General features: G+C 47.5%; 1 protein-coding gene across 1 annotated transcript in view; it reads left to right on the top strand.

Moving 5' to 3' along the window:
* LOC147105031 (cyclin-dependent kinase 18-like) overlaps window positions 1-5,716 on the top strand; it is a 108,629-nt gene extending 102,913 nt beyond the window's left edge. The window contains exon 16 of the mRNA XM_086011052.1: window positions 1,389-5,716. Within this exon, the coding sequence (XP_085867178.1) occupies window positions 1,389-1,426 (38 nt within the window). The 3' untranslated portion in view covers window positions 1,427-5,716. The remainder of the gene's footprint in view (window positions 1-1,388) is intronic.
* Window positions 5,717-22,944: the final 17,228 nt, after the last annotated feature.

The following is a 22,944-nucleotide window of genomic DNA, read 5'->3' as shown; positions in this document are numbered from 1 at the left end:
CGTAACTGCGGGTGTCCTACTTCCCTGGATGGGCTCTTTGTCAACAATCCTCTCGCTGGGTTGATAATACGGCAGTGCACTGGAGGCGAGGCGAGAGAGATGGCTTCCCGAGGGACTAGTTATACCCCTCCTGGGAGTCCTTATCTCCCGCCAGATCAGCTTGTTCCTTTGTCTGACCTGGACGTGTTGAAGCTTATACAAAGGAAACCGATCTGGGCCCATCGACCTGGATGGCCGGTTAAGCAGTTTTTGAACGTCTCATAAGTGTTTCCCTTTGTCCCACTGGTCTTGTGATGGGGCCATTCTAGTTTGAATGCCCCGTTGATCGTTTGCAAACGGTGCTGATGTCCTCTAACAAAGGTCTGAACGCAGCTATTACATATTGATTGACTGTGCAAACGGTCTTGATGGGTTTTAATCAGAGGCCCGAATGCCACTGGGTTTGCTTCTCATGCATAAATGCAGAAGGTTTGTCTGCCTTCTAATTTCTGGAAAGTTCCTTCTTTGTCAGCCCAAACTGAAACTTACAGGCCTTGGCCATGAGGTTGACCACAGCCATCTTGTTGAGCCCTGGAGCCCTGGATTTTAAACTCAGTCCAGCCAGGGTTTCTCCAATAAGCCAAAAGTAAATCTTCGGGGAAGACATGAAATTTGCAAATCCTTTCAGATCAGGGCGCTGGTTTTGTCCAGAGTAACTGGGATCAGGATGCTGGTTTTGCCTCAGTAACCGGCAGCCCATACTGTTGTGTATGGACCTGTGGAGACAGCCAACATTGCAGCCATCTTCTGCTCTGGACTTTAGATGACGCACTCAGTAACCACCCCACCCCCTCTCCCCACCCTCCTCTGAATGCAGAGGTGAAGAAGAAAAATTCTTAATGTAATGAATTAAAGGGATTGATGAAAGAATGTGGAACTCGCTACCACAGGGGTTAGTTGAGGCGAATAGTATACTTGCTGACGTAAGAAAGCTACTAGGCACTTGGTCTAAGCGTTAAACAAAGCTTTAATCAACTGTTTTACAACATGGAGGTCTAGTTGTGTCCTTCACTAGTTCCTGTTAAGAATGTCCTGAGCAAGCTGGGCCCATGCCCGAGTATTTATACTCTCCCTGGACAGCGCCACCTGTAGGCCACTCAGTATTATTTCATAAGTCTTTCTTTCATGAATGACCTGATTCATGTCACTTGCATTTAAGGAGAGGCTAGATAAGCATATGAGGGAGAAGGGAATAGAGGGTTACGCTGATAGAAGTAGATGAGGAAATACGGGAGGAGGCTCGAGTGGAGCATAAACACTGGCATGGGCTGGTTGGGCCGAATGGCCTGTTTCTGTGCCGTATATTCCGTGTATTTGAAGGATCTGACTGGCGGTTTTCCATTTTCCAGCCCGGGGGAAGAATCGAAGGCAGAGTGTTCTATTCTAGATGGACCCGTGCTTCTGCCGACTCACCATATTACGAAGGAGCAACAGCTCGTGGCCGTTTTGTGATGGCGGGGCTTCATATTGCAACGTGTAACGGGTCTAGGTGAGGCTCCGCCAGTCAAACAGGCCAATGGCTGCATGAGATTAACGTCATCAAAATATGATGAAAGGCCATCGAACAAAATCACTAGGAACAGGAGGAGGCCATTCAGCCCCTCGAGCCTGTTCCACCATTGAATTAGATCACGGCCGATCTCTATCCTAAGTCCTCCTACCTGCCTTGGTTCCGTAACCCTTAATACCACTGAAGCTGTTTGTGTTCAATCCTCACATCATGATCTGCCCTATTGCCACAAACTGACTTAATTGCCAGAGTGCCCGGTTATGACATCTCCTGATGGTGAGGTGTCTGCACTCGGTTCCATACCACATCCTAACATAACAGATTAACCCTTGAGTAGAAGCGCTGTTCCCATCAGTGTAGGACTAGCCAGCATTGACATCCCTACATTGCAGGGACAAAAGAATACTGCTGGTAAATTTGTTTTCCTCAAAATTACACGTTAAAAACAAGTTTGCGTCTTTGTTCACCTGGCCCAGGGGGCGCGGGGTCACAGCGGGATCAGAGGGCACGGGTTCAGAGCAGGCCCGGGGGCACAGGGTCACAGCAGGATCAGAGGGTACGGGGTCACAGCGGGATCAGAGGGCATGGGTTCAGAGCAGGCCCAAGGGGCACAGGTTCACAGTGGGATCGGAGGGCACGGGTTCAGAGCAGGCCCAGGGGGCACAGGATCACAGCGGGATCAGAGTGCATGGGGTCACAGCGGGATCAGAGGGCACGGGGTCACAGCAGGCATGGGGTCACTTTCTTTCTCTCTTTCTTTCGCTCTTTCTTTCTTTCTTATCTCAGAGTGAATGGCAGAGCGATCTGCCGGCTACACTTGGGATGACCGTGCTTAATTCTTGGCCAGTCTGCCAGGTGAGATCCCTCGGGTCCTCCCAGCGCAGAGGTGAAAGTGGAAGCACTAACCGGCCCAGTGTAACCTACAGCAAGGGTGACTCCCGCTGGTGGAACGCGGAATAGCACAGACACATGGAAAAGTTGCGCCAATCCTGCGCAGTGTGGTGACGGAGGCTGCGGAGAGGCGAAAGGCCGGAATGGGGGCAGAGGAACAAGGAAACTAATTTCAGGAAAAGATCAATCTCAATCAGACAAACTATTTGTGTGACATGTTTTGACCGCGATTCGCCTGACTTTGGGCACAGAAATATCATTGTTGGTCGAACTTAGCAAAAAACAAAAACATGATTAAATTTGGAGGTGGTTGTGAGTAACTCACTGAACATCAACCGCTTACCTCTGCTGCCATGTACCAGAGTTAGAATTAGGAATACTAAAACATTTCGCCATCAACGAGTTTGTAATGGGAACTTTTTTTTTAAAGTCTGTGTGTGTTCTGGGCTAATGTTGTTTGAACTGGTTAACAGCCTATCCTGGTACAGTGAGCTCCCATATCCTCCCGATTTAAAGTGTCCTATTGTTTCCTGTTTTCCAAACTTGTTCCTGGGAAAATAATGGGAGAGAATCTGAATTTCAAACGACAATGGCTGAAGCAAAATCATGTAGATAACATTGTTGCAATAGAGTCAAATCCATTTTCTGTATTCAAGAGAGAAGTGTTTTTGCAATACCCTAACACTCTACCATTGACTGTGAGGCCATCCTAACTTCTCGTTATGATATGTCTGAATAAAGTCTGATCGCTTCTCTGCCTTTGCCTGACCCTTGGCCGCCTTTCGGACGAGAGCTAAAATCCGTCTTTCGGACGAGACATTAAACCGAGGCCCCATCTGCCGGGTGGATGTAAAAGATCCCACGGCACTATTCTCCCTGGTGTCCTGGGGCCAATATTTATCCCTCAATCAACTTCACTTGAAAAAAAAACAGATTTGGTCATTGTCACCAAACTCTGACTGTTCTCCTGGTGACTCTGGCAGGTATTGTGAAGTCGATACGCTAAACGTGTACATGTTATATTCAGCTATTGTAACACAAGTGTCACTTTACAGGAAAGCTCTGAGCTCCAAACAATTTCTACTTACTCTGTAAATCATTCCTCCGACATCTAGTCCCAGCCAATCATTTTTTTTAAAATTCGGTTATGGGACGTGGGCGTCGCTGGCAAGGCCAGCATTTATTGCCCATCCCCTAATTGCCCTTGAGAAGGTGGTGGTGAGCCGTTGCCTTGAACTGCTGTAGTCCCGTGTGGTGAAGGTGCTCCCACAGTGCTGTCAGGAAGTACCTTTCTTAAATAATTTCACAGGGGTGGGCAAGTTTCAAAGTGACCATTTCCCAAGGACTGAGAGCAACTATTTGGGGTGATTTCTGTTATTATTCATGTGCTTCTGCCATCAGAGCATGGTGTTGAAGATCTTGCTGCCTCTGGAGAGGGTGACTAAGTAGTGAAAGGGTTGCCCTGCTGATTGTGTGTAATCTCCGCACCCCCCCCTCAACCCGTGGAGATAATTAGGAGCAGGGCTTTTTGTTATTAGAAGGTTTACATAAAACAAATGTTTTTCACGATGATTCAAAGGGTTACAGAATTCCTTAAATCTTGTAAAGGGAGTGACGTAAGAAAACTACTAGGCACTTGGTCTGAGTATTAAACAAGGCTTTAATCAACTGGTTTTCAACATGGAGATCTAGTTGTGTCCTTCACTAGTTCCTGTTAAAGAATGTCCTGAGCAAGCTGGGCCTATGCCCGAGTATTTATACTTTCCCTGGACAGCGCCACCACCAGCAGGCTGCCCAGTATTATTACATAAGTCATTTTCACATGAATGACAAGATTCATGTCAGGGAGATTGCTAAATTCCTACTTGGTCCTTTCAAGTGCTTGGTTTTTTCCGTGTTAAAAGGAGGGTGACGTAATAAAACTCACTACGCACTTGGTTTGAGTATAAAGCAAGGCTTTAATCAACTCGTTTCAGAACATGGAGGTCTAGTTGTACTTCACTAGTTCCTTGTCTTACAAAATGTCCCTGGCAAGCTGGGCCCACGCCCGAGTATTTATACTCCTTGGACGGCGCCACCAGCTGGCCGTCCAGCATTATTTCATGAGTAGTTTCTTGATGATGATGAGATTTATTAACAGAGGGTTTCAAAAAAAACATTTGGGTGGAAATTCGGCAGCGATGACTTTTGGGCGAGGGGCGTAGGGAGAGCGCAGGGTCCAGTCACTGCGCCTGAATGGTGAGGCCCGAGAGCCCTTGGATATTGTGGCTCGGGTCTCACTTCCACCAAGTTGGCAAGGCAGCCGATGAAGCATCAGTGAAGATCTGGCCGCTGCCACGCTAATTGTTAGGTCGTTAGGTAAGTGAGGACCGGGTCCAGGGTGGGGGCGGTCGGAGAGGATGGGGGGCGGGGGAATCGGTGAACGGCAGCGATCGGTGGGGGCTGGAAAACGCAGGAGTGCTCTTCCTGGCTCCACATTCAGGCAACGACGGTTTCAGTCGTGGGCCCTAGGCATTGATTTATTTTTGTTCTTTCCCAATAGAGCGGGTGACGCACTTCTGGCTGGAGAAGTGGGTGCCCGCTTCCTGCCCGCCATATTGCGAGCTTAGTAGGCCAGTTAGCGCCTGAAAAACGGGCACCATTGGAAGAATTTATAGGCAAGAGTATTTAAAATCTTCAAATATAAAGGGACACAAGCTAATCATTAAAAATTTAGGAGTAAAAAATAAAGGGGCATTCAGGGGAAGGATTTTTACCCAAAGGTAATCGAGTCGGGGAATAAATTACCAGGGACGGGCATTGAAGCTGATAATATAAAGAGGTTTAAGAGGCAAGTCAATGTATTTGTGGAGAGTGAAGGGATTGAGACTATGGTGAGAGGTTGGGTAGATGGAGTTGGTTTGGAGTTTGGTTGGTGGGGTTGGTCTGGAGGTTGGGTAGATGAGGTTGGTCTGGAGGTTGGGTAGATGGGGTTGGTCTGGAGGTTGGGTAGATGGGGTTGGTCTGGAGGTTGGGTAGATGAGGTTGGTCTGGAGGTTGGGTAGATGAGGTTGGTATGGAGGTTGGGTAGATGAGGTTGGCCTGGAGGTTGGGTAGATGGGGTTAGTCTGGAGGTTGGGTAGATGGGGTTGGTCTGGAGGTTGGGTAGATGAGGTTGGTCTGGAGGTTGGGTAGATGGGGTTGGTCTGGAGGTTGGGTAGATGGGGTTGGTCTGGAGGTTGGGTAGATGAGGTTGGTCTGGAGGTTGGGTAGATGGGGTTGGTCTGGAGGTTGGGTAGATGGGGTTGGTCTGGAGGTTGGGTAGATGGGGTTGGTCTGGAGGTTGGGTAGATGGGGTTGGTCTGGAGGTTGGGTAGATGGGGTTGGTCTGGAGGTTGGGTAGATGGGGTTGGTCTGGAGGTTGGGTAGATGGGGTTGGTCTGGAGGTTGGGTAGATGGGGTTGGTCTGGAGGTTGGGTAGATGGGGTTGGTCTGGAGGTTGGGTAGATGTGGTTGGTCTGGAGGTTGGGTAGATGAGGTTGGTCTGGAGGTTGGGTAGATGGGGTTGGCCTGGAGGTTGGGTAGATGGGGTTGGTCTGGAGGTTGGGTAGATGAGGTTGGCCTGGAGGTTGGGTAGATGGGGTTGGTCTGGAGGTTGGGTAGATGGGGTTGGTCTGGAGGTTGGGTAGATGGGGTTGGTCCGGAGGTTGGGTAGATGGGGTTGGTTGGGTAGATGGGGTTGGACTGGAGGTTGGGTAGATGGGGTTGGTCTGGAGGTTGGGTAGATGAGGTTGGTCTGGAGGTTGGGTAGATGAGGTTGGTATGGAGGTTGGGTAGATGAGGTTGGTATGGAGGTTGGGTAGATGAGGTTGGCCTGGAGGTTGGGTAGATGGGGTTAGTCTGGAGGTTGGGTAGATGGGGTTGGGTAGATGAGGTTGGTCTGGAGGTTGGGTAGATGGGGTTGGTCTGGAGGTTGGGTAGATGGGGTTGGTCTGGAGGTTGGGTAGATGAGGTTGGTCTGGAGGTTGGGTAGATGGGGTTGGTCTGGAGGTTGGGTAGATGGGGTTGGTCTGGAGGTTGGGTAGATGGGGTTGGTCTGGAGGTTGGGTAGATGGGGTTGGTCTGGAGGTTGGGTAGATGGGGTTGGTCTGGAGGTTGGGTAGATGGGGTTGGTCTGGAGGTTGGGTAGATGAGGTTGGCCTGGAGGTTGGGTAGATGGGGTTGGTCTGGAGGTTGGGTAGATGGGGTTGGTCTGGAGGTTGGGTAGATGAGGTTGGTCCGGAGGTTGGGTAGATGGGGTTGGTCCGGAGGTTGGGTAGATGGGGTTGGTCCGGAGGTTGGGTAGATGGGGTTGGTCCGGAGGTTGGGTAGATGGGGTTGGTCTGGAGGTTGGGTAGATGGGGTTGGTCTGGAGGTTGGGTAGATGGGGTTGGTCCGGAGGTTGGGTAGATGGGGTTGGTCTGGAGGTTGGGTAGATGGGGTTGGTCTGGAGGTTGGGTAGATGAGGTTGGTCTGGAGGTTGGGTAGATGGGGTTAGTCTGGAGGTTGGGTAGATGGGGTTGGTCTTCAAAAAAGTGAAGGGTTTGCTAGGCCTAATGCTCCTATATTCTCATGTGTCCACTGACAGTAGTTTCTATGGGTCTAGCTTTAGTTTAAACACATTCTACCAAGGATGATTTGACACACACGTGTATAAGGCAGTGTGTGAAAACCTCTTCTTCACTATACAAATAGGAAAGGATAAAAAGCCGATGACCCTGTGGAACTGCTCTGTTTATCTTGCAGAATCTTTCTGTGCTGCCTGCCTGAGCTCTGAAGCTATATCACGTCACTACATCCCAAACATAAAATAGAGGACCACGTGGTGCAGTGGGTCAGGACCCAGGCTTCTATCTCTGGGACCCGGGCTCATTGTAGGAGCAGAGTAGAGTAGAGAGCGAGTGTTGCACCTGACTTGGGGACACTTGATGCTGACACTGGGTGCTGGGAGTGGGAAGTGCTCCATTCCCTAGCGCTAACATCCCTTACCCACATGAGCGCAACATTCACAAACTCGATTTTAAAATTCGTTTTGAAATTCCTCCATGGCCTATCTCTGTAATCTCCTCCAGCCCCACAACCCACCCCCCCCCCGCCCCGAGATCTCTGCGCTCCTCCAATTCTGGCCTCTTAAGCATCCCAGATTTTAATCGCAACACCATTGGCAGCCGTGCCTTCAGCTGCCTGGGCCCTAAGCTCTGGAAATCCCACCCTAAACCTCCCCGCCTCTCTACCTCTCTCCTTAAAACCTACCTCTTTAACCAAGTTTTGGTTACCTGTCCGAATATCTCCTTATGTGGCTCGTTTTTCAAATTTTGTCTGATAACGCTGCTGTGAAGCGCCTGGGAACGTTTTACTACGTTAACGGCGCTGTATAAACACAAGTTGTTGTTGTTGTATAATGGAGCCTTGGGTAGTTTAGATAGAAGCATCGCCAACACTTGGTCCCAAAAGGACACTTCTGACTTCCAACCAGAACAGTTAATGAGTGCTCTTAGTATGTGTAAGCACCACTTTGAAAACTGTTTTTGTGCTAGATATTAGGAATAGGAGGAGTGTTCCCTATATTAAATCAAAGCTCTCTGGAGCTCAGAGCTTCCTTAGATTTTTCTTCTGTGCATTCTAGGTGAATGTTTGATAGCACATCCTGTACCATAACTGTACTATAAATTATAGAAAAAGAAGGAAAATGTAAAATGGTTTCACTCCTGAAGTTTATTAAATGTTTATTAAAATTTGCTTTAAAAGAATTGTAGATTGGGCGTGTTCTTCCTGTGGTGGTTTGCAGCCAACTTCCAATGTTTGAACCGGTGTGGGTTATTTTTTTTACCAGATTTTCCCCTTAAAGGTTTGGATCAGGATTTTCGAAGAACACTTATTGATCTCTGGTGGCATTGCTGGGTGGATTGCTCATGGTGTGGAGCTGTGAACCTGACCTCTGTCCCTCTAAGGTGACTCCTCAGCGACTCCTCCGAGACAGTGGTTTAAATAGATCTCGAGGTCAGTCAGAGTTGAATTGGAGCACTCACCGCTGAGTCGAAAGCTCGTGAGATCAAGTCCCACTCCAGAGACTTAATCTAGGCTGACACTTCAGTGCAGCGCTGAGGCAGTGCTGCACTGTTGGAAGTGCCGTCTTTTGGATGAGACATTAAGCCCGCTCAGGTGGACATAAAAGATTCCACGGCACCATTGTGAAGAAGAACAGGGGAGTTCTCCCCGGTGTCCTGGACAATATTTATCCCTCAAGCAATATCACTAAAACAGATTATCTGGTCATTATCACATTGCTGTTTGTGGGAGCTTGCTGTGTGCAAATTGGCTGCTGAGTTTCCTACATTACAACAGTGACTACACTTCAACAGTGACTACCAACGTTCCCTCTCATTTTTTTGGGGGCCCTTTAACGGCTGTGCGACCCATTCAAAATTCTGCACAAGCGAGATTTTTTTCCCATTTAAACGGCAGTGAGCTGGCTGCACGGGAGCTGCAGAACGTTGCGCGGGAGCTGCAGAACGCTGCGCGGGAGCTGCAGAGCGCTGCGTGGCTGCGCAGCTTAAAGGGAGCGTGAGTGATATACTTCAAAAAGCACTGCATTGGCTGTAAAGCACTCTGGGACGTACCGAGGTGGCGGAAGGTGCTGTAAAAATCAAGTATTTTCTTCTGTTTTCTTTTCGCAAGCAGACCTCGGCAAAATGAACATTTCACTCTGATCGCTAGCAATATCAAACCCGCAACATCAGTCTAAACCAGTGGGGCATGGAGTTAGAGCGGCTGGTGGAGGGATTGGAGGGGAGTTGAGGAGAACTTTTTTCGCCCGGAGGGTGGTGGGGGTTCCGGAGCTCGCTGCCTGGAAGGGTGGTGGAAGCGGAGACCCTCATCGCATTTGGGGGGCACTTGGGGCGCCGTGGCCTGCAGGGCTATGGACCAAGAGCTGGGGGGAGGTGGGGGGTGGCGGTGGGGGGCTGAAGGGCTCTTTTCTCGGCCGGCACAGACACGACGGGCTGAATGGCCTCCTCCTGTGCCGTACATGTCTATGATTCTATGAAAGGATCATTTCAGTGGCTAAACTAATGAAGAGGAAAGTTGTTCCGTTCATTATCCGAGGCACATTAGCAGACGTTTGCCCGCTGATGCTAACTAGTGAAGATACTCTCGAAAGGCACGGGGAGGTGGGACTTTGCTACGTTAGTGATCTAAGTTAGCCGTAAAATCGAGAGTAGAAAGGACTCAAAAACATCGCAGCAATAATAGTGTTCTGTTTTCAAGTTAAATGAGAGACTTGATCCGCCGGTTTATGAAGAAATAAAGGGGGAATCTGCCCTGCATTGATATTTTAAAAAATTCAATTAAAGTGAATTCGGAATACATTTATAATTTTCAATATCTTTTTTGTATGTATTTGTTTTTTTTAAATTATTTAAACATGAACCATTGATAATCCCATTGGGGGAACTGGGTTTGGAGTCTTTAAGGCAGACAGTGCCAGGGAGTGGATATAATGTTAACACTTGTGGGGAAGAGCAAAACTAGAGGTCATCAATATAAGACCAAGAAATCCAATAGGGAATTCAGAAGAAACTTCTTCACCCAGAGAGTGGTGAGAATGTGGAACTTGCTACCACAGGGAGTGGTTGAAGTGAATAGTATAGATGCATTTAAGGGGAGGCTAGATAGGGAATAGAGGGTTATGCCGGCATGGACTGGTTGGGCCGAATGGCCTGTTTCTTTGCTGTATATCCTATGTAATCCTATGTAAAATTACTATTGACTCAAACCCGTGTGGTTGCTTCTATCACTGACAGCAGAAACAACTCACATTTATATTGGTTCACCACAGAAGAGAACCTTCGAAATAGTGCCGTGGGATCTTTTATGTCTACCTGAGGGCAGGATCTGGGTTTTTCCCTCGAAATATTGATCCCCCCCACCCCTGGCCCAGATGATGCAACTTTCATCCCAAAAAACTGGAGGAATTTCAAGGCCTTTCATTGTAAACAGGAGCCTATCATAGAGTCATAGGGGGCGATTTTGCCAGCCCTGGGGAGGCGAGTTTGGAGCGGGGACTGCCGGGAAAATGGCAGAATCTGGGGGCGGGTACCCATCCCGTCCCCAACCCGCCTCTGTGCCATCTTCCCAGGAGGCGGATACCCGACCCACGCTGGGAGCCGCCTCCTTGAGGCGGGAAGGGGATTAGTGACAATTAACTGCCTGTTAACAGGTAGTTAACAGGCAGTTTTTTTGGCTAATCCCTATTTTGAGCCCTGAAGTGTGGGATTCCCGACGGCTCCGAACCTCGCCAGGGTCAGCGAGGCTGGCCGTGGGTCTGCGGGGGCCGGAGGGGCCGAGATGTCCTGTGTGCAGGTGAGTGATGGGTACATGTGTGCAGAGGTAAGTGTGTGAGGTGTGTGTAAAATGTTTTAATAAGTTTTACTTACATTTACTTCTTCCTGCAGCTTCCTTCCTTCAGGTCTCGGGAGTCCCTCAGCTCACTGGCACAGAATTGCCAGTGTCAGTGTTTGACAGTTTCACAGAGTCGTCAAACGCTGACATTTCATCTGTCAAAAGCTCTTGACAGGTGAAACATCACTCGCTGACATCACCTGTAACCGGCTTTCCCTTAATTGGCCTGCTAAGCCTGCTGGGACCAATATGAAATGCTCCAAAGGACCCAATCTTGTGATCTGGAATATACCAGTAATTGTGTAATAGAATCTTACAGCACAGAAGGAGGCAATTCGGCCCATCGTGCCTGTGCCGGCTCTTTGAAACAAAGAAAGACTTGCATTTATACAGCGCCTTACACGACCACCGCCTTTATTGCAAAGGGAATGGAGTATAAATGTAGGGAAGTGCTGATACAACTGTACAGGGCATTGGTGAGACCGCACCTGGAGTACTGTGTACAGTTTTGGTCTCCTTATTTAAGGAAGGATACATTTGCATTGGAGGCAGTTCAGAGAAGGTTCACGAGGTTGATTCCTGGGATGAAGGGGTTGTCTTATGATGAAAGGTTGAGCAGATACTCATTGGAGTTTAGAAGAATGAGAGGGGATCTTATTGAAACATATAAGATTCTGAAGGGGCTCGACAGGGTAGATGTTTCCCCTCGTGGGGGAATCTAGGACTAGGGGGCATAATTTCAGAATAAGGGGGCACCCATTTAAATCGGAAATGAGGAGGAATTTCTTCTCTCAGAGGGTCGTGAATCTTTGGAATTCTCTTCCCCAGAGAGCTGTGGAGGCTGGGTCATTGAATATATTTAAGGTGGAGATAGACAGATTTTTGAACGATAAGGGAGTCAAGGGTTATGTGGAGTGGGCAGGGAAGTGGAATTGAGGCCAAGATCAGATCAGCCATGATCTTATTGAATGGCGGAGCAGGTTCGAGGGGCCAAATGACCAACTCCTAATGTACCAACATCTCAAAACGACAATGAAATACTTTTGAAGTGTAGTCACTGTTGTAATGTGGGAAACGTGGCAGCCAATCCGCGCACAGCAAGCTCCCACAAAGAGCAATGTGATAATGACCAGATAACCTATTGTTTGGTGATGTTGGTTGAGGGATAAATATTTGCCAGGACGCCAGGGAGAACTCCTCTGCTCTTCTTTGAATAGTGGCCATGGGATTTTTTACGTCCACCTGAGAGAGCAGACGGGGCTTCGGTTTAACGTCCCATCCGAATGACGGCAGCTCCTACAATGCAGCACTCCCTCAGCACTGCACTGGAGTGTCAGCCTAGCTTTATGTGCTCAAGTCTCTGGGGTGGGACTTGAACCCACAACCTTCTGACTCAGAGGTGAGGGTGCCACCAACTGAGCCACAGCTAACACTCCAAAGAGTGAGCAAAAGAGCTATTCAATTAGTCCCACTCCCCCCTGCTCTTTCCCCACAGCCCTGCAAATTATTCCCCTTCAAGTATTTATCCAATTCCCTTTTGAAAGTTGCTATTGAATCTGCTTCCACCGCCCTTTCAGGCAGCGCGTTCCAGATCACAACAACTCGCTGTGCAATCTTTTTTCCTCATCTCCCCTCTGCTTTTTTGCCAATCACCTTAAATCTATGTCCTTTGGTTACCGACACTTCTGCCACTCTGGAAGTCCTTTTGCCCTTGAAATAAAGTTGCTTAAAGATTGGGACCAACCCTGAAAATAAATGAATAATTAAGGCCAAGAACCACAGAAATGATGGTGTCAACAGAGCGCAACCAGATCCCTGCTGTGAAACCACAATCTTGCTGTGACTCGAGACATTGACTTGCACTTACATTAGCAACAAAAAGCTCCTGTGGTTTTTTTTTCCATCTTTAATTGTTTATCTTGTTTAACAGTTTCCTGGCCAATATTTATCCCTCAACCAACATCACTAAAGCAGATTATCTGGTCATGTATCTCGGTTTGCAGGAGCTTGCTGTGTGTGAATTGACTGTCGCATTTCCTACATTACAGTAGTGACTACACTTCAAGAAGAAAGACTTGCATTTATATAGCGCCTTTACTGACCACCGGATGTCTCAAAGCGCTTTACAGCCAATGAAGTACTTTTGAAGTGTAGTCACTGTTGTAATATAGGAAACACGGCAGCCAATTTGCGCACAGCAAGCTCCCACAAACAGCAACGTGATAATGACCAGATAATCTGTTTGTTTTTGTTATGCTGGTTGAGGGATAAATATTGACCAGGCCAAAAAGTACCTCATTGGCTGTAAAGCACTTTCGGGCGTTCTGAGGTCATGAACGGCACCGTAACAATGCAAGTCTTTTTGTTTTATCTTAATCGCCTGTGTCAATTTCCAGCAAATTGACTTTGGCATCAACAACATGTGTCAGGACCTTGCTGCATGGGTCAGTGAATATAAAGCTTTATGTGAGGTGAGAATGCTTAGGAGTGTGAAAAATTCAACCCTGCGAGACACCTCAATGGATTGGTGGGTAAATGCAACACTCAGCGTGATGCTGAGCTACACAGACCAGGAGGTTTGTTTTAACGGGTCAATCCCTATGTCCAGGTTAAGTCAGCTGATCTCAACGAGGGGCAATTGGCGCAGTGCCAGCGGTTGCGATGCTCTCCGGAGTCAAATATCAACAACAACACCTTGTGTTTATGTAGCGCCTTTAACGTAGCAAGAACGTCCCAAGGCGCTTCACAGGAGCGTTATCGGAGGAAACTTGACACCGAGCCACATAAAGATATTAGGACAGGTGACGTAATAAAACTCACTACGCACTTGGTTCGAGTATAAAGCAAGGCTTTAATCAACTTGTTTCAAAACATGGAGGTCTAGTTATCTTTCACTAGTTCCTGTTTACAAAATGTCCTGGGCAAGCTGGGCACACGCCCGAGTATTTATACTCCTTGGACGACGCCACCAGCTGGCCGTCCAGTGTTATTTCATGAGTCTTTCTTCATGGATCATAAGATTCATAACAACAGGTGTGCAAAAGTTTGGTCAAAGAGATAGGTTTTAAGGGACGTCTTAAAGGAGGAGAGAGAGGTGGAGACACCTGCGCAGATGGTCTCACTCTTAGAGAGAAAGAATTCCGTGAGTGCTTCACACTTTGTGTTCGAGGTGGAAGCCGAGGGAGTTCAGGACAGAGGATAAAGGAAGCTGTTAGATATGGAGAAAAGGACCTTGGGATGGGACCACCCAGCAGCCACTCCAGACACAGATATATACATATTTACAAGATGCACTCCAGCAACTCGCCAAGGCTTCTTCCATAGCACCTCCCAAACCCACGACCTCCACCAGCTAGAAGGACAAGGACGGCAGGCGCATGGGAACACCGCCACCTCCAAGTTCTCGTCCAAGTCACACGCCATCCTTACTTGGGCATATGTCGGCCATCCCTTCATCGTCACTGGGTCAAAATCCTGGAATGCTCTCCCTAACAGCACTGTGGGAGCACCTTCACCACACGGACTGCAGCGGTTCAAAGAGGGCAGCTCACTACCACCTTCTCAAGGGGCAACTGAAGTTGGGCAATAAATGCTGGCCTTGCTGGTGACACCCCCATCCCAAGGATGAATTCTTGTTAAATTGAGGGAACATGAACTTAGTCACATTTAACAATAATAATAACACACCATAAGAGCAGGCCATGAATGTTACAGGCACTTGGATCCAACCCTTTAACACATGGCCTTTAGTACGTACACAGTGTACCAAGGTTTAATCTTCTGTGAGATACTTAGTAAAGAAGAAGTTCCAAAATAGATGGTTTCTAATGTGGACTAAAACCTATATTAACCTGGACAGAACTGGGAGATAATGGTTCGGACACACATATGCTTTAGAGAAGAAATATGATTACATGCTGTTGCATCTAGGCAGGCGATAGGCTGCAAATTGCAATTAGGGGAACTGGCAACCAGTCATTTGTAATTGTAATTAGAGCTTGGCATGGCTCCCATATCTGCTGCGTAAACGACTATCAGCACCTGGCACGGAAGCCCAATCGGAATCGGGGATTGTCATTTGGAGCTGGCATGGCCCCCAATCACCGGCACCCAATCCATCATAGGCACTATAATCAGGAGTTGCCATTGACTTGGGCTCGGTAATAACCAGCTGTCATACAAAGTTACAATTACAAAATATCACAATTACAGTTTTCTGGCATGAAAATTGAATCATCTGGAGCGGGGGGGGGGTCAATATTTTGGGGGTAGAACCCATTTCGATTCTGGCTGTAACAGATCATTCATCTGCCAGTTCCTCGTTAGTATAGTGGAGAGTATCCCCGCCTGTCATGCGGGAGACCGCAGTTCAATTCCCCGACGGGGAGATTTTTAACCAGGAGTCACAGTCTAAGGATTAGGGGTAAGCCATTTAGGGCAGAGATGAGGAGGAATTTCTTCACCCAGAAAGTGGTGAACCTGTGGAATTCTCTACCACAGAAGACAGTTGAGGCCAATTCATTAAATATATTCAAGAAGGAGTTAGATATATTTCTTAAGTCTAAAGGGATCAAGGGATATGAGGAGAAAGCAGGGACAGGGTACTGAATTTGGACGATCAGCCATGATCTCATTAAATGGCAGAGCAGGCTTGAGGGGCTGAATGGCCTACTCCTGCTTCTATCTTCTATGTTTCTATGTTTCTCTTTGCTGCCTTCAGGTGAACTTAAAAATTTCCGTGGCACTAGAGCAGGAGAGTTCTTCCCGGTGCCACGGTTTATTCCTCAACCAACGCCACTGAAAAAAAGCAGATCATCTGGTCATTATCATGTTGGTGTTTGTGGGACCTTGCTGTGCGCAAATTGGTTGCCGCGTTTCACCTACATTACAACAGTGACTACACTTTAAAAGTACTTCATTGGCTGTAAAGCGCTTTGGGATGTCCTGAGGTCGTGAAAGGCGCTGGAGAAATTGCAAGTCTTTCTTCTTTTCATACACAACGGGCCAGAAATTAGGATCGGGGGCTTGCCGCGCGTGCAAGCCCCCGATGTGCACTCACCCGGTGCGCCGACATCTTAAGCCTGGGCCTGCTTGGAATTCCTGTCACTGGCCTGGTTCAGATGTCGGCGCGCTGTGCTTGCCTGATCCAGCGGCGTAGTTAGTGCGACGTGCCGGCTGGGATCAGGTGAGCACTGTGCAGCCAATCAGGGGAGGTTGATAGTAAGAACTGTCAAACTCATGAAAAGTACGGGCGCCCAAAAGACTAGTTTAACTTTAAATAAAATTTAAAAAAACATCCCAATAATTAAATAAACTATAAATAACTTTAAAAAACTATTTTAAACAATCAAATTTTTGAAAAAATTTTTTTTTAAAGAAATCGGGTCTAAAAATAAACTTACCTTACTGTAAAGTCCCTAAAAACAATAAAGCTGTGGAAAAAATGTTATAATTTTAAATAATAGACCACTTACCTTCAAGAATCCAGTCCTTACGCCTCCTTTTTATATGTCTAAAAAGTTCAGGCCCTTGCACACGGGCAAACCTGTCAAAAAGAAGGAAGTTCAACGCGTGCGCGCAGAGTCCTGCGCGCACGCATTGGACCTCTGAAACCCTTGGAGGAAATGCTGGTTTCCCGCGCATGCGCTGTGCATGCTGAAATCCGGCACTTCCAACGGGCCCACGCGTGAGTACCCCGTCCGTACTCACGCGTTGGGACCGGAATTACTGGCCCATTGTTATGTTATGTGGGGAATGAGCAATATTCAGGCCATTGCCCCAATGGGGAAAGAAGTCTGCAATTGCAACCTGCTGCACCTGTCACACAAACACCCATTGCTATAGTCAATCCTATTCTTTGCGCAATTTGTCATCATATGGACAGTCCAATTATGAAGGTACACTCAGTCCTATAATGCGCTAGTCTGATTATCAACAGTTCTTGTGTCAATCTTGAACTATTGCATACAACAGGAATCCACTCATTGTGTGTTTACTAGAATTGGTAGAATATTAAATAGCTGCTCTGTCAAATGCCGGTTAGCTATTCCCATTCATTACTGTTTGAGGTACACAGTACATAATGTTCCAGTTAGTGATTAGTCAGTCGGGTAAAGGATTAAGGGGTCCCTGCAACCCTTCAGGAATACAGTTAGTTATAATGAAAGATAACCAAACAAGGAATTCCTCCTTACAATTGTTAAGAGTGATATTCGCGCATCTTTTTTACACCTAACTGAATGCTGAATGGTTCCTAAATCAGACTAGGTATAGCTCGGTGTAGAAGCTATGGGCTTGCCAACTTATATTGGTGGGTCGACTGGTCCATTCTGGTAGGTTTGTTGACATATTATGGCGAATCCTCAGAATTCTGGTTATTTGGCGCTGCATATTAATCGCTCCACCATTGGCGACCGTGCCTTCAGCTGCCTGGGCCCTGAGCACTGGAATTCCCTCCCTAAACCTCTCCGTTTCTCTACCTCTCTCTCTCTCTCCCCTCCTTTAAGATGCTCCTTAAAACCTACCTTTTTGGCCAAGCTTTTGGTCCCCTGTCCTACATTTACAGTGGATACCTGGGAGTGTGTCAATATTTACAGTGGATACCTGGGAGTGTGTCAATATTTACAGTGGATTCCTGGGAGTGTGTCAATATTTACAGTGGATACCTGGGAGTGTGTCAATATTTACAGTGGATACCTGGGAGTGTGTCAATATTTACAGTGGATACCTGGGAGTGTATCAATACTGGCACGGGGATCCCTGGGAGTGTGTCGATATTTTCAGCGGATCTCGGAGGGTGTGTCAATATTTATAGGGGGTTCCTGACCGATGTTTCCTGGACGCAGCGCTTTGCTCCGCACGGCCTGTTTCTTTTACAGCGGGCCCCTTTAGATTTCTGCGCATGCGGGGTGTTTACAATGGAAAAGCCGGTGAGTGGACTGTGCGGGGCCTTTCCCATTAGAGGCAACATTGTTCCTGAGCATGTGTCACCATTTGTCGAACAGGGTGTACTGGGGCGTTGGAGGTGCTGTCTGACTGGAGATGTCATCTCTCTGCTTGCGTGGACATTTAAAGATTCCACTGCACTATTTGAAGAAGAGCAGGGCGTTGTCCCAGTGTCCTGGCAAACATTCCTCCCTTAGACAATACAATCCAAAACAGATTAACTGGCCTTAATAACATCTTATTTCGTGCCTGCAGGAAGAGAACAGAAAATAGAAATCTTTTTCCATATTTGAAACTTGGCCCTGCCAGTGACCTGTACAGTAACAGCTCGTGTTCATGCAGTGCCTATCCTGGAAAAAGAATGCCTGGGTGGAGCAGAGACACCAAGCAACAAGTAGGACAGAGGTTGGGGGGCCAGTGGGAGTAGGGAGCGACCCAAACCACAGTTGAAGAGTTAGATTTGAAGGAGGGAAGAGAATTACAGAGAATGTACAGCACAGTCCGGGCCATTCAGCCCAACTGGTCCGTGTCGGTGTTTATGCTCCACACGAGCCTCCACCCACCCCTACTACATCTCACCCCATCAACATATTCAGCTGTGGCTCAGTGGGCAGCACTCTCACCTCTTGAGTCAGAAGGGCAATGGGTTCAAGTCCCACTCCAGGGACTTGAGCACATAAAGCTAGGCTGACAGTGCAGTAGTGAGGGAGTGCCGCACTGTCGGAGGTGCCGTCTTTCAGATGAGACATTAAACTGAGGTCCCATCTGCTCTCTCAGGTGGATGTAAAAGATCCTGTGGCACTATTTTGAAGAAGAGCAGGGGAGTTCTTCTCGGTGTCTTGGGGCCAATATTTATCCCTCACTCAACATCACTAAAACAGATTATCTGGTCATTATCACAGTGCTGTTTGTGGGAGCTTGCTGTGCGTAAATTGGCTGCCGTGTTTCCCACATTACAACAGTGACTACACTCCAAAAAACACTTCATTGGCTGTAAAACGCTTTGAGACGTCCGGCGGTCGTGAAAGGCGCTACTGTATATAAATATGTCTTTTTTTTATTCCTTTCTCCCGCACATGTTTATTTAGCTTCCCTTTAAAGGCATCTATGCTATTCGTCTTAACTACTCCCTGTGGTAGCGTGTTCCACATTCTCACCACTCTCCGGATAAAGAAGTTTCTCCTGAATTCCCTTTTGGATTTATTAGTGACTAACTTATATTTATGTCCTCTAGTTTTGGACTCCTCCACAAGTGGAAACATCTTCTCTGCGTCTACCCTATCAAACCCCATCATAATTTTAAAGGCCTCCATCAGGTTACCCCTCAGCCTTCCCTTTTCTGGAGAAAAGAGCCCCAGCCTGTTCAGTCTTTCCTGATAGTTATAAACTCAGTTCTGATGTCATCCTTGTAAATCTTTTTTTGTACCTTCTCCAGTGCCTCTATATCCTTTTTATAATATGGAGACCAGAACTGTGCACCGTACTCCAAGTGTGGTCTCACCAAGCTTCTATACAAGTTTGACATAACTTCTTTGCTTTTCAATTCTATCCCTCCAGTGCTTTGTTTGCTTTTTTTATGTTAGCAAGGAGGGGATTTGTGAGGTTGGGAGGAGGTGGGTGGTTGCTGTCCCAGGGGTTTAGGGGCATGGTGGATGAAGGGGGATATCGACGGGGGATCAAATGGGAGGAGGCGCTCAAAGTCGACCAGGGCCCGTAGAGCCAATCAAGTCATGCTGGGAATAATAACACAATCTAATTTACAAATGCCCTTGAGCTCTACATTAGTATTTGGTTAGCTTTGTTGATAACAACATTAAGTTGACTGAAACCTTCAGTGGATAGTTGGCCAACACGCCTGAATCCTTGCCATTTTTCACCTGAGTTAGAAGATACCTTTTCACCACAGTTTCCTGCTCTAAATTGCATCTTTTTATATTCATCTTTATTAAACTGCGGCTGCCCAGCCCATCTGTTTAATTGCTCATAAGCCCTTTGAATGTTGCTCATCTCATTCACATTTTTCGTTTGCCACTGATGTCATCAGCATTGTTTATACTATCAGAATAATTCTTTTGCGGTAATACAAAAAGAAAATACTGCAGATGCTGGAAATCTGAAATAAAAACAGAAAATGCTGGAGAAACTCAGCAGGCCAGGCAGCATCCGTGGAGAGAGAAACAGAGTTAACGTTTCAGGTCGATGACCTTTTTTCCAGTTCTGACGAAAGGTCATCGACCTGAAACGTTAACTCTGTTTCTCTCTTCACAGATGCTGCCTGACCTGCTGAGTTTCTCCAGCATTTTCTGTTTTTATTTTTAATTCTTTTGTGGGGTGGGAGGTGGGGTGTGGAGGGAGCAGATCCTGTTTAGTGAACGTATTACATGGATTTACAAAAGGTAAATCGTGCTTGACTAATCTACTGGAATTTTTTGAGGATGTAACTGGTAAAATAGATAAGGAAGAACCAGTGTATTTGGACTTTCAGAAGGCTTTCGATAAGGTCCTGCATAAGAGATTAGCATGTAAAGTTAAGGCACATGGGATTGGGGGCAAGGTATTGACTTGGATAGAGAACTGGTTGGCAGACAGGAAGCAAAGAGTTGGAATAAACGGCTCTTTTTCCGAGTGGCAGGCAGTGACTAGTGGGGTACCGCAGGGATCGGTCCTTGGACCCCAGCTATTCACAATATATATTAATGATCTAGACAAGGGAACTAGATGTAACATCTCCAAGTTTGCAGACGACACAAAGCTGGGTGGGCGTGTGTGCTGTGAGGAGGATGCCGAGAAACTCCAGGATGATTTGGACAGGTTGGGTGATTGGGAAGAAGCATGGCAGATGCACTATAATGTGGATAAATGTGAGGTTATCCACTTTGGTGGCAAAAACAGGAAGGCAGATTATTATCTGAATGGCAATAGATTGGGAGAAGGGGAAGTGCAACGAGACCTGGGTGTCCTTGTGCACCAGTCGCTGAAGGTAAGCATGCAGGTGCAGCAGGCGGTTAAGAAGGCAAATGGTATGTTGGCCTTCGTAGCGAGAGGGTTTGAGTACAGGAACAAGGATGTCTTGCTGCAGTTGTACAGGGCCTTGGTGAGACCACATCTTGAGTATTGTGTGCAGTTTTGGTCGCCTTATCTGAGGAAGGATGTTCTTGCCATGGAAGGAGTTCAGCGAAGATTCACCAGGGATGGCAGGAATGACGTATGAGGAGAGATTGGGTCGATTGGGCTTATACTCGCTGGAGTTTAGAAGAATGAGAGGGGATCTCATTGAACTTATAAAATTCTGACAGGACTGGACAGACTAGATGCAGGAAGGATGTTCCCGATGGTCGGGGAGTCCAGAACCAGGGGTCACAGTCTAAGGATAAGGGGTAAGCCATTTAGGACAGAAATGAGGAGGAATTTCTTCACCCAGAGAGTGGTGAACCTGTGGAATTCTCTACCACAGAAGGCAGTAGAGGCCAATTCATTAAATATATTCAAGAAGGAGTTGGATATATTTCTTAAGGCTAAAGAAATCAAGGGGCATGGGGAGAAAGCAGGGACAGGGTACTGAATTTGGATGATCAGCCATGATCGCATTGAATGGCGGAGCAGGCTCAAGGGGCCGAATGGCCTACTCCTGCTCCTATCTTCTATGTTTCTATGTTTCTATGTTTCCCATAATCAGATTGTATAAGCCGATTGGATGGTTAGCCCCATGACAGTGGAAGGGTTTTAGGGATCTCATAACCCATCAATGAGGGGGAGGGAGGGAAGGAGGCACCCTATACTCCAATGTTCCCTGTAATTTTTTGTGGGGCTGCGCAGCCCCTTTAACAGGCTGCCCGGCACAAGGCCCGCACATGCGCGTTTTTTTTCTATTTCAAAGCCGGCATGCTAGCTACGCGGGACCCCTGGAGCGCTGTGCGGCCACGCAGCTTAAAGGAAACACTGTCACCCACCAGTCGCGAGTATCCCGCTGGAAGCCAACCCAGAATTTGGAACCAGAGTTCCAGCTTCCCCTCGCCAGGGCTGCCCAGGGTAGAGTTCGATCCCTGCACCACCTGACTCATTACAAGAGTTGCTATCTCTTTCTGAATAACAGGAGCATAGGAACAGGAGTAGGCCTTTCAGCCCCTCGAGCCTGTTCTCCACTAATGTTCTCCCCCCGCCCCTGCACCGCCACGCCCCAAAGAGGAGGACATCCTTACTGGGATACAGCTCAGCCATCCTGGTACCTTGCGCATGTGCCTAGCATACTTGTATGAGGCTTGACAGTGCCGGCGGGACATCCAGCCACGTGGGGCATCAGAGCCCAGCCTGGGCCTGTCACTCCCTTAATGCAGAGATAGGAACGTAGGAACAGCAGGAGTCCACTCAGCCCCTCTAGTCTGTTCTGCCATTCAATTAGATCATGTCTGTCTCCATTTATCCACCTTCGCTCCATATACCTTGATACCCTTACCTATTAAAAATCTATCGTTTTTAGTCTTGAAAATGTCAATTGTCCCCCAGCAACCAGAGCCTTTTGGGGGAGAGAGTTCCACTTTTTCCACGCTGTGCGAAGAAGATTTCACTCTTAAGCGGCCGAGCTCTAATTTTAATATTGCGCCCCCTTGTTCTGAATTCCCCCACCAGAGGAACTATTGTCTCCATATCTACCCTGTCAAACCCATTAGTTGTTTTACAGACCTCGATTGGAGAAGGTTACCCTGGAGCATCTTAAAGGCAATATTCACTGGAGTAGATTTTATTTTAGTGCATTTACCCCCCCTAGGCGTTACGCTGCATCTGGACAGAGCGCAGACAGGACAATCAGGAGGAGGGGATTGCATTTCCATAGCCCATAACTGGACAGGAAATCAGGCCGGGTCTGTTCTGGGTGTGCGACCCGCCCAGCAAGAATTTCCTTTCTGCATTCCACCCGGATGATGCTTAACACCCAGGAAGTAAAGACAAACACCTAGCCCCGTAAGAAAGACATGCATTTCTATAGCACCTGTCACGACCTCAGGACGTCTCTAAGCGCTTTACAACCAATGAAGTACTTATTTGAAGTGTAGTCACTGTTGTAATGTAGGAAACGCGGCAGCAAAATTACTCACAGCAAGCTCCAACAAACAGCAATGTGATAATGATCAGATCATCTATTT

Source organism: Somniosus microcephalus, chromosome 18, assembly GCF_052327205.1.
Source record: "Somniosus microcephalus isolate GS21.2 chromosome 18, FLI_Smic_1.0, whole genome shotgun sequence".
Lineage (NCBI taxonomy): Eukaryota > Metazoa > Chordata > Chondrichthyes > Squaliformes > Somniosidae > Somniosus > Somniosus microcephalus.
This window is presented reverse-complemented; position numbering and strand designations above follow the sequence as displayed.